Source organism: Aquarana catesbeiana, linkage group LG04 (genome assembly GCF_042186555.1).
Source record: "Aquarana catesbeiana isolate 2022-GZ linkage group LG04, ASM4218655v1, whole genome shotgun sequence".
In the NCBI taxonomy this organism is placed as follows: Eukaryota; Metazoa; Chordata; class Amphibia; order Anura; family Ranidae; genus Aquarana; species Aquarana catesbeiana.
Window position 1 is genome coordinate 140,017,697 of NC_133327.1, and position 12,777 is coordinate 140,030,473.

Consider the following 12,777-nt stretch of genomic DNA (forward strand, 5'->3'; position numbering starts at 1 on the left):
CCTTTTATGATATGAATTAGGGCTAAGACTGAAGAGGCAAGTATTGGAAATTGTCAGTCTTTTTTTTTTTTTTAAACAATAAGAAAATGTATTTGATTTTGATAAAAAATACAAATTGTCGATTTTATATTGGTGCCTTCACAAGTGGTTTATTGATATGATTTAATTATTTTGCTTATACTTGTCCCCCTCTATCATATTTCTGTCTTATACAGCAAATGAAGGGAGCAGCATCTCTAGAAATACCTATCAAAATCATGACTGGAGAAACTGTAGTCATCCAAGCAGATTCTGCAACCAATGCAAAGGAGGTCTGCAGAAGTATATCTCAGAAGCTAAAGCTGGTGGACACTTTTGGATTCTCGGTTTACATATCAATTTATGACAAGGTGCTTTAAAATTTTTAGTATCATATACCTTATGTGCTGAGAGGCTGATTTAGGAACTAAAAGATATTTAAACTTAAATATATGTTTCTCTGCAGGAATACATCTTGTTCATGGTATAGCTTCACAGATAAATGTACTCATTGAGACATATATATGACTTTAGGCTGCATTCACACTTTCATTTAGCGGGAACAAGTTTTTGGTTGAGCAATTTTCACGAAATTCTGCATATCACATAGGGCTAGCCTATTCACTTGAATGGACTGTCCTATGCACAATTGTTGCCCAAAAATAAGTTTCTGCTGCTTTTTCGGCGAGAAGCTTTGTACAGTTTTTAAAGACACGTTTTGATGCGATTCTGAAGTGCGGCAAAATCGCACAGCATTTGGGGTGCCATTTATAATGTATGGCGCCTAAACGAGTGTTGCCTGTTTTGCCTCGCCATTTGGAATTGTAAGCAGAATTGCGATGATTCCAGCTTACCAAGTGTGAATGGGGCCTTAGTGTTCAATAAGCTTTCTAATAATCAAAGCCCAGCTCCAGACACCATGCTTTCTCTATAGTTTTAGACTCTATTTACCCTTTTCCTCTAAAGTCTGCCTATAATATGCTGTCAATGAGGAAGGAAGAGAAGTCCCAGGAGGTGCACATCCCACAAAACCCTCATGAAGGATTGGAAGCAGCCTCAGCCTAGACTCTGTCCGGGCCACACCCCTGACATGTTTCCCCCCACCCATGGGGCTTAGTCAAGGGAATCGTATAATATGCTGTAATCACATGCTGTGAATGGCAGAGATAGTTGGAAGAGACAAAGCACCAAAGCTACTATCTGTAACACAGTAACACAAACTTTGCTGATAATGGCGTGTGCTCGGAGGTACAGTGGGACCGGTACTATCCAGGTTGGGCATGAGGAGCAGGTTAAATGAGCTTTCAGGAGGGTAATGACATAATAAATTCACTCAAAGAAAAAGGGCTAACAGGGACTAAAACTAGAAAAAGCATGGTGCCTGGAGTTAGGCTTTAAGGTTTGCAAAGCTGCAGCAAAGGTAGATTATTTCTAAAGGTAACAATGTCACAGAAACTGTCTCAACAACTGCATTAAGGCCTTTTTGCATTGTGACTGCAATATAAAGTTTTACTTTGCAGTGCTTTTAAGAATGAGAATTAAATTTCAGATTGATGGCAGCACATTTACCTTGATCAACTACTGTATTATTTGAAGGAGGCATAATTTAAACCCCCTCCCTGTATAACTTAACCCTCCCTGTAACTCTGACCATAACTGTAGTCTTCCCTGTGACCCTCATACTAACCCTTCCTTAGGGCCCTTTCACACTGGGGCGGGGGCGGCGTCGGCGGTAAAGCGCCGCTATTGTTAGCGCCGCTTCAACGTCAGTATTCGGCGGGACAGTTTTACCCAACGCTAGCGGCCGAGAAAGGGTTAAAAACCACCGCAAAGCGCCTCTGCTAGCAGGACTTTTTTTCCCGTCCTGCTAGCGCACCGCTCCAGTGTGAAAGCCCTCGGGGCTTTCACACTGGAATCAAAGCAGCGGCACTTTCGGGTCGGTTTGCAGGCGCTATTATTAGCGCAATAGCGCCTGCAAACCGCCCCAGTGTGAAAGGGCCCTTAAACTGGCTGCAAACCTCTGGCATGAAATACAACAAAGCATATCCCTCTATACAGGCATACCCCACTTTTAAGTACACAATGGGGTTTATTTACTAAAGCTGGAAAGTGCAAAATCAGACTCACTTCTGCATAGAAACCAATGAGCTTCCAGGTTTTATTACCAAAGCTTAATTGAACAAGCTGGGGTTAGAAGCTTATTGGTTTCTATGCAGAAGTGAGCCAGATTTTGCGCTTTCCAGCTTTAGTAAATAAACCCCATTGCGTACTTTAAAGTGGGGTATGCCTGTAGTGTATACTTGTCTCAATCAAGGGCACCATTTTTGTCTGCTGCTTCGTTCCTCTGCTATCTGCATGAGTCACTTTTGACAGCTTTTTCTGACACCAAGAGCAAAAAGGTGACGGGGGAGGGAGATCCAGCATACAGCTTGTGATTGACAACCTCAGCTCTCTTCCTGTGTGTTGTGTGAAGGGGGCTTTCCTCATCCTCACTGAGCTCTGCAGAATATAACTTTAGCTCCCCGCCACCTGCTTATTAAAAGCTCAGACAAGATGTATAAATTCTGCACTTTGAATGGCTGTAGAGGACAGAGGGCTGCAGATAGACAGGTACAACTTATGTAAAAGGATTTGTTTCATCTCTGTGTATCACCTGAGTCCAGTCACTTCACGGGGTATATGTCAATGTTTACAATCGCTTTAACTAAACTTAGCTCCATTCTCACTTTTTCTACATCAGGATCTTTTGTATCAAAGGCCTTCACTTAGACCCCTTTCACACTGGAGCGTTTTCCAGGTGCTATAGCGTTAAAAATAGCACCTGCAAACCGCCCTAAAACAGCTGCTCCATGCACTCCAGTGTGAAAGCCCGAGGGCTTTCACGCTGAAGCGGTGTGCTGGCAGGGCATCAGAAAAAGTCCTGCCAGCAGCTTCTTTGGAGCGGTGAAGGAGCGGTGAACTCACTTGAAATCAATGGGGCAGTGCTGAGATACCACCGGCAAAACGCCGCTCCGGCAGCGTTTTGTGGGCGGATTTATCCACTTTTCGGACTCTAGCGGGGGTTTGGGATTTCAAAGACTCATCTAATGCACAGATTAAACTAAATCACACAAATAGGAAACATAAAGGGAATACAAAGACACTGAATTTCAAAAGAGCCAACTTCCCTAAACTACAAACCTTGCTAAAAGGCATAAATTGGGATAAAATATTAGGAACAAAGAATACGGAGGAGAGATGGGTTTGCTTTAAGAGCATATTAAATAAGGGCATTAGCCAATGTATCCCATTGGGTAATAAATTTAAAAGAGCGAACAAAAATCCTGGATGGCTTAACTCCAATGTAAAAATGCATATAAAAGCAAAGGAGAAGGCCTTCAAAAAATACAAGGTTGAGGGATCATCCTCAGCATTCAGACTTTATAAAGAATGCAATAAGAAATGTAAGGGTGCAATTAGGACGGCTAAGATAGAACATGAAAGACACATAGCGGAGGAGAGCAAAAAAAATCCCAAGAAATTCTTTAAGTATGTAAACAGTAAAAAAGGGAGGACAGACCATATTGGCCCCATAAAGAACGAGGAAGGACATCTGGTTACAAAGGATGGGGAGATGGCAAAGGTATTGAATTTATTCTTCTCCTCAGTCTTCACGAGTGAATCGGGGGGCTTCAGTAACCAAAACTGCAGTGTTTATCCTCATGACACAACACAGGAAGCACCTCCATGGTTAACAGAGGACGGAATTAAAATTAGACTTAAGAAACTTAACATTAATAAATCACCGGGACCAGATGGCTTGCATCCGAGGGTACTTAGGGAACTCAGTCAGGTGATTGCCAGACCGTTGTTCCTAATTTTTACAGACAGTCTATTGACTGGAATGGTACCAGCTGATTGGAGAAAAGCCAATGTAGCACCAATATTTAAAAAGGGCCCAAAAAACATCCCTGGGAATTACAGACCAGTTAGCCTAACATCAATAGTATATAAAATCTTGGAGGGGATGATAAGGGACTATATACAAGATTTTAGTAATAAGAACGATATCATTAGCAGTAATCAGCATGGATTCATGAAGAATCGTTCTTGCCAAACCAATCTATTAACCTTCTATGAGGAGGTGAGTTGCCATCTAGATAAAGGAAGGCCCGTAGACGTGGTATATCTGGATTTTGCAAAAGCATTTGACACAGTTCCCCATAAACGTTTACTGTACAAAATAGGGTCCGTTGGCATGGACCATAGGGTGAGTACCTGGATTGAAAACTGGCTACAAGGGCGTGTTCAGAGGGTAGTGATAAATGGGGAGAACTCAGAATGGTCAGGGGTGGGTAGTGGGGTTCCCCAGGGTTCTGTGCTGGGACCAATCCTATTTAATTTGTTTATAAACGATCTGGAGGATGGGATAAACAGTTCAATCTCTGTATTTGCAGACGATACTAAGCTAAGTAGGGCAATAACTTCTCCGCAGGATGTGGAAACCTTGCAAAAAGACCTGAACAAATTAATGGGGTGGGCGACTACATGGCAAATGAGGTTCAATGTAGAAAAATGTAAAATAATGCATTTGGGTGGCAAAAATATGAATGCAATCTATACACTGGGGGAAGAACCTCTGGGGGAATCTAGGATGGAAAAGGACCTGGGGGTCCTAGTAGATGATAGGCTCAGCAATGGCATGCAATGCCAAGCTGCTGCTAATAAGGCAAACAGAATATTGGCATGTATTAAAAGGGGGATCAACTCCAGAGATAAAACGATAATTTTCCCGCTCTACAAGACTCTGGTCTGGCCGCACCTGGAATATGCTGTCCAGTTCTGGGCACCAGTCCTCAGGAAAGATGTACTGGAAATGGAGCGAGTACAAAGAAGGGCAACAAAGCTAATAAAGGGTCTGGAGGATCTTAGTTATGAGGAAAGGTTGCGAGCGTTGAACTTATTCTCTCTGGAGAAGAGACGCTTGAGAGGGGATATGATTTCAATTTACAAATACTGTACTGGTGACCCCACAATAGGGATAAAACTTTTTCGCAGAAGAGAGTTTAATAAGACTCGGGCCACTCATTACAATTAGAAGAAAAGAGGTTTAACCTTAAACTACGTAGAGGGTTCTTTACTGTAAGAGCGGTAAGGATGTGGAATTCCCTTCCACAGGCGGTGGTCTCAGCGGGGAGCATTGATAGCTTCAAGAAACTATTAGATAATCACCTGAATGACTGCAACATACAGGGATATGTAAGGTAATACTGACACATAATCACACACATAGGTTGGACTTGATGGACGTGTGTCTTTTTTCAACCTCACCTACTATGTAACTATGTAACTATGTAACTAAGCATAGGCAGCACCATTGCAAACCGTTAAAATCATTTTCAACATTTAGTAATAGGATACAAAATGGAATTGATATTTTCTGCCTTATTTTTGATTGATTATTTGATTGACTTCTGTGGTTTTCAGTCATGTTTTTATTTATTTGTATAGTACTTTGTTTTTGTTTTATGGGATGTAGCACAAATGTACAAGTGGGAGTCATTAATCGTTATATTATCGAGATCACGATTAAACTCTCCTTACGATCTTAAAACAGCATTTCCCCGATTCTGTGCAACAAGTGCAGAGAGTTCTTTGCTCACTTCTGACAGCTGACTAAAAAAATCCAAGCAGCCTGCCAAGTTTATCACAACATGGGAGATACATTGTAACATGTAATTCTTTAGAGCAAAGGAATGAACTTTGGTCTTTAAATGAGGTCAGTTTAACCACTTAAAGACTAAACCTTTTTCTGACACTTGTTGCTTACAAGTTAAAATTTGTTTTTCTTTATACAACAGGGGACACAGAGCCATAGTAGTTACTATGTGGGTTATAGGCCATCTTCAGGTGATGGACACTGGCATGCACTAAATTAAAAAGTGCACTCCCTATATAACCCCTCCCACTACTGGGAGTAACTCCAACGCCAGTGTCTAAGGTGTTGGTCATGAGTAAAGATGTGCTGTGCTGAGCTCCACTGGAGCAATCCTTGCTGGGGCTAGCCATGCTGACCGGATTCATTCAAAGTGTCTTTTTTTTTGGGCCAAATTGAATGGTACCCAGGCCTCATATCCGAAGAAATGAGGTTTTGCCTGTGAATGCTTCTCTTTTTAGAGAGCTGGACCCTGGGATCCAGTACTTTTGGTAGTAAGGCCATAAAGTTTTACTGGCAGGGTGCTTTTGCAGGTCCAGGATAGCGGGTTCCCTCTAGGGTCCCCAGCTCCTGAAGGTTTAACGGAACCCACCGTGAAGGGTGAAGATTGGATCTGTTGGTTACCACAGAAAACCCTGCGTGGGGAAAGGTAAGTGGAATTTTAAAGAAATCCCTTTGAATTTTCTTATGAATGTCTCCTTTAAGAAATAATAATGTTGCCATGCCTATGTGTCACCACTGGGGGCTGTATTGAGCACTCACCGCCTCACACTGAGAGAGCATGCTGTGTCAGGAGAGCTGAGATGCTTCTTCCTCCAGGCAGACAATGTGACCCCCCCGTGCTGGTTGTCTTCCCCCTCTCCTTGAGGGAAGAAGCGCTGTAGTTTTTTTTTTTTTTTTTAAAAAGACAAGAAGACAAGACCCCCCCTGTGCCATGCTGCTTTATCCCGTGGGTCCCAGGGACCGGGAGCATGCCGCTCGCGCGGGAAATGCTTCTTTTTGAAAAAAAAAAAGAAGTAATGGGAAAGCCGTGGTTAACGGGGGGGGGGGCTAAGTGGTGTTGGCGTCCTCAGATGTCCAAACATGAGGAGGCATGGTTTAAAGCCACCATATCTATTGTTGCAGCTGTGGAGGGACACAGGAGCACAGTGGCGTTAGAGGTTGGTGACAGAGGCATTCCTTTGGCACATTTACTATTTGCATCAGGCTGTGCATTGATAAACAGCAGCAGAGCTGGACTATCGCTCAAGCCGTGCATGCGATTTCTTCTGATGGTACCTCTGCTGTGTGCGTCGGGCTAAGGTCAGAAGGGGGGTTAAAACACCCCCAGAAATAGAGCTAAAGGAGTCCCCCTCTAGCTCTGGTAAGCCTACTCATCTCTACAGATGGCATCCTCCCCTGAGGGAGTGACTGGTTAGAGTAAGCATCAGGGGCATGAAATGTTTACAATTGTTTTCAACACTGCAGCCCCTGTGTATTTTACCAAAGGTTCTTTTTTCCCTCAGCCATGATGGGTTTAAAAAAAAAAAAAAAAAAGTGTTTAGCGACTTTAATCACACAGATTCTCTTTCATTGCCCAGGACCCTCAAACGGGGGAACTAGGGGCGGGAAAAGACGTATCCCCTAAGGGGACCGTGGTGAGGCTGACGACTCCTCTTCTGAGGTGTCAAATGTGGGAGAACCAGCTGGTTTCAATATCTTGCTGAATGGTCCTCTCAACATTTATGCTCCCTTAACTAAGTGTTTGGGTTCGTTGAAGCCTCCTCAGACTGTGCATGATTTTTTCCTGTCCATTTATTGTTGGAAAAGCCTTTTTTGTATCTGAGAAGATTTCCTAGATAAATGTTATTTTCCTCCTAGTTAGTTTTTACAAGAAGATTCAGGCAGTACACCTGGCCCTGGAGGCCTGGACGCTCAGACTATAGCTGTGGCTTATATCTATCACAAAGGGGGCACGAGAAGTCGTGCGGCCCAGAAAGAGGTGAATTATTTTTCTGTCTTGGGCAGAAAGCGATATTCCTTGTCTGTCAGCAATTTTCATTCCAGGAATGGAGAATTGGCAGGCGGACTACTTGAGTCACCAACTATTGTTTCTGGGAGTATGGTTCTTCACCCCGGCATCATTCTATCAATATGCCAAGGATGGGGAGTTCCGGATGTGGGTCTATTGGCCTCCGGGTTCAACAACTTTGTGTCAAGGACAAGGGATCCGATGGCATACGAAACAGATGCCTTGGTATTTCCATGGGATCAGTTTTCACTGATCTACGCTTTCCCTCCTATTGTCCTTCCACGCCTTCTTCGCAGGATCAAGCAAGAAGGGAAGGAGGTGATTCTTGTGGCCCAGTGTGGCCCAGGAGATCTTGGTTTGCCAAGATCATAAAGATGGTGGTAGGGGACCCTTGGTCCCTACCACTGTGGCCAGACCTTCTTTCGCAAGGTCCGGTATTCCATCCTTCCTTACAAACGCTAAGTTTAACGGTTTGGCTATTGAGACCCACATTCTAAAATAAGACTGTGGGCTGTCTCACTTCAGTAGTTTCTATTTTGGTTAATGCTAGGAAGCCAGCCTCCAGTGTCATATACTAATGAATCTGGAAGGCATATGTCTCCTGGTGTGAATCCAGGGATTGGCACCCCAGGAAATATGTCATAGTTAGGATCCTTGAATTCCTACAGATAGGATTAAAAATAAAGCTGGCCTTGAGTACTATCAAAGGCCAGCTGTCGGCCTTATCGGTCTTTCTTTTCAATGACCACTTGCTTTAGACTCTCTGGTTTGTAACTTTATTCAGGGGGTGACGCGGATTAATCCTCCAGTTTGGTCACCCCTGAACCATTGGGACTTAATTTTAGTCCTGTCGGCTTACAGGAGCAGCCGTTTTGAGCCAATATGGAGATATTCCCTTGGTTCTCTTGACGGGGGAAAATAATTTATCTTGATTGCCATATCTTCTGCAAGAAGAGTATCAGAGTTGGCTGCTCTTTTTTGTAAAGAGACATATTGGTTGTTCATAAGGATGAGGTTGTATTGCGGCCTCATCCTGAATTCCTACCGAAGGTAGTATCGGGTTTTCATTTAAACAAGGATATTGTTCTGCCTTCATTTTTTTCCAGAACCTCGTTTCTGTGGAAGAAAGGTCACTACATTCTCTTGATGTGGTGAGAGTGGTCAAGGTCTATTGAAACTGACTGCTCAGATTCATAAAACAGATGTTTTGTTTGTGTTTCCAGACGGTCCTAAAATAGGACAGGCATCGTCGAAATCTACTATTTCTAAATAGGTTACATAGTTACAAGTGATTGTTCAAACTTATGGTTTAAAGAGGAAAATTCCTCCTTTTCATATTAAAGCCCACTCCACCAGGGCTGTTAGTGCCTCTTGGGCAGTGCATTACCAAGCCATGGCTCAGATCTTAAAGGCCGTAACTTGGTCTTCAATCCATACATTTACCAGACTCTATCAAGTAGATGTAAAAGATTATGAGGCTATCGCCTTTGGGCACAGTGTACTGCAGGCTGCAGCATGAGTCCTCTATTCTCTTGGTGCCCTATAATTGCATCTCCCTCCCTTCAGTTAGCATTGCTATGGGACATCCCACATAGTAACTACTATGGCTTTGTGTCCCCTGATGTATGAAAAGGAAATAGGATTTTTTTAAAACAGCTTACCTGTAAAATCCTTTTCTTTGAAGTACATCAGGGGACACAGAGGTCCATCCCTTCTTGGTATACACGTGTATTGCTTTTCTTCAAAACTGAGTTACTCCCAGTAGTGGGAGGGGTTATATAGGGAGTGCACTTTTTAATTTAGGGCGTGCCAGTGTCCATCAAATGAAGGTGGCCTATAACCCACATAGTAACTACTATGGCTCTGTGTCCCCTGAAGTACTTCAAAGAAAAGTATTTTGCAGGTTAGGTGTTTTAAAAAATCCTATTTTTTTGCTAGAAAATTACTTGGAACCCCCAAACATTATATATTTTTTTTAGCAGAGACCATAGAGAATAAAATGGCGGCTGTTGCAATATTTTATGTCACACTGTATTTGCGCAGTGGACTTTCAAACACAATTATTTGGGAAAAAATACACTAATGATTTTTTAAAAAACTAAACAGTAAAGTTAACCCAATTTTTATGTATATTGTGAAAGATGATGTTACGCCATGAGAATCGCGAGAGAATCGTCATCTTTATTCTAAACAAAAAAATTGTGATTCTCATTTTAGCCAGATTCGTGCAGCTCTACTACAGAGGTTTATATTTAGTCCTCCTGAATGTTTTTAATGCAGTAGTCTAAAACATGGCCTTACTGTGATCTTTCCCTGTGTTTCAGGTGTTGTCACTGGGAAATGGGTCAGAGCACCTGATGGATGGTATCTCTCAGTGTGAACAGCAAGCCAGAGACAAGGGCGAGCAAGAGAAACATGCACCTTGGCGACTGTTTTTCCGAAAGGAGATTTTCACACCATGGCATAACTCTTCAGAGGATCCCATTAGCACAGACTTAATATATAACCAGGTCATACGTGGCCTGTGTTTTGGAGAATATCGCTGTGAGAAGGTGAGCTTTGATAAACAGTTATTATTTCATGAAAAGACAAATTGTGTACGATTTAAAACACTGAACTATATGCATTTTTTGTCCAAGTAAAAATTATATTTCAGTTAGTCTGAATCACTCAGAGACATTTCATATATCTGAGGGAATCAATTGGAGACATCTTTGTACTTAAATTCCAGCTCTGTATCCCTCACATCCTTGGAACATTTTTGGTATTCTTTTATTATACATTAGTGAGAATGCACAAAGTGGATTTTAACTTGTTGACTGAGAGGAACATTGTTTTTACTGTTTTTTCAGTCATTTGGTATTCAGTTTATAAAACTAAACGTGCATGGGTGCAAACATCTCTCCTTGCAGATTTCTGTAAAATAAAATCATGCAAATTTATTTATTTATTTTCTTTTAAGTAAAAAAAAAAAAAAAAAAAAGACAGCTAATTGTAGAACTGGGCCTGTGAGTGTAAAGAGATCCTTTAGGAGTGTCTCAAACTTACAGTATCTGCAAAACTCGCGAATGAAGGCACATCTTCGATTGGTATAGTGAGCTGTTTGTTTAAGACTGAGATAGCAGGGTCAACTACTGGAACGGAACGCTTTTTAGTGAACTCTTTTTCTACTGAATAGCGTTTAGCAATGATGTTTATTATATTTGTTTATCAATGGGGAATGCCTTTACAGATTTTTCAGGTTTCCTTGTACACAAATGGGCATGGCGAGATAAAGGAGAATCAATTGTAACGATGTTGAGGCTTTTGCGCACACTGAGCATACACACATTAGACCTAAAATATGTATATATATATATATATATATATATATATATATATATGCGGTGCTACTTTTAACTAAATATGTGTACTTGATATACGCAATGCCCAATAAAATGTTTAAATTATACTTATGTTACCTCTTCAGTGCTATTTGTGACCCAATGAATAAACAATTAAATCAATTCATAATATTAAAGTGCTCCGTGACCATGTGTCAATTCATATATAGAAATTCATGTATAAATAAAGTATAATACATGTATATAAAGTGCTTTGCGCCTAAAATAAATCAGAAAAACGTCTAGTCCATGAGAAAGAGGAGAAAAAGAGCAGCACCACTCTAAGCATAATAAATTAATAAATAATCAGCTTTAATTATCTTTAAAATACACTCACATTTTTTCAGTGGTGATCAAGCATTTGATTATAGTTTAGTTCTCTTCAGCTGTGCTGGGTAGTCCTACGGTTTCAAGCTGGGCAGCAGTGATATGTCAGTCCCCTGCCGCTCCAGTGGCGTCCGTAGCTCTGAGGCTGGAGGATGTTACGGCAGGCACATCAGCAGGGCATGTCCACAGGACACATCACATGCTGGGCGTGGCTAGAGCGCACGCGTTCGGAGCATGCGTGCTCCTTCATCAGGCATCCAGCACAGCTGAAGAGAACTAAACTATAACCAAATGCTTGATGACCACTGAAAAAATATGAGTGTATTTTGAAGATAATTAAAGCTGATTTTTTACTAATTTATTACGCTTAGAGCGGCGCTGCTCTCTTTCTCCTCTTTCTCATTACCTCAGGGTTGCTTCTGCTCATCTAATCTGGCTGACGCCCTCATTTTCTACCAGAACCTTTAATATAGGTCTAGACCCCGACAGGAAAAACAGATCCAAACCCTCCTAAGAACTGGATATAACCACTATTATCACCATTATCATTCTTCACCCATTAATTTATTTACCTCAAAAGTGGCTCCTGCTAGCGCTCCATTCCATCCTCTCTCCCCCATATATAAAGTCCATGGTGCTTCAAAGTACTCTGTGCTATGGAATCCAAAACATTCAGTGTTCCATGTGCAAACCAGCACTCTGTGTTCCCCTCATTTGTCTCCACACTCACCAGATCAAGATGATATAATTATTTTATATGCAAACCAACAGTCATCCTTTTAGTTATCCCTGCTGTTCTTGTTTTGGATGGGCAAGTACTCCTCTGTGTTGCTTGGTCATGCGTGCATTTTTGGGGAAATTTAAACCAGGCAATACCCCATAGCCTGATACCTATTTATTAAAGCAATAAAAAATTAAAAAAAGCGACTCAAATTATAATATTGCTTGCATCACACGAGCTATAAGCACATGCAGTGTTTGTGTTAGTTCCGGTATAAGACAACCATCTGTGTTCCACAGACCGGAAATTATGTAGACCGAATTGACACCAGCAAGCCCCGACCAACATATTTTTTCACACTGACGCCATCAGGAGCGGTGCCATGATGGTGCACTCCGCGTCTTATATACCCTATGCTCCATTAACCTTTCAGTGAAACTCAGGATGCTCATTGGGACTCATTGAGCCCCCCTCCATCCATCGCGTCTCGTTTTTTGACACTTCCCTTTTATTATTGTTACCTTTCTAGTGGTTATTCATTTTATCGATACCATAGAGGATCAACCCCCTTGGGTCTCTCCCATGGTATTCCCTGAAGTAGCGGGATAAATTGTGTCCTCTA

At 41.8% G+C, this 12,777-nt stretch overlaps 1 protein-coding gene across 2 annotated transcripts in view; it reads left to right on the forward strand.

Annotated features, from left to right (window-relative positions):
• MYO7B (myosin VIIB) overlaps positions 1–12,777 on the forward strand; it is a 422,737-nt gene that overhangs the window by 291,048 nt on the left and 118,912 nt on the right. For both annotated transcript variants that reach the window (XM_073625783.1, XM_073625782.1), the window contains 2 exons: positions 216–389; positions 10,049–10,276. In XM_073625783.1, the coding sequence (XP_073481884.1) occupies positions 216–389; positions 10,049–10,276 (402 nt within the window). The remainder of the gene's footprint in view (positions 1–215; positions 390–10,048; positions 10,277–12,777) is intronic.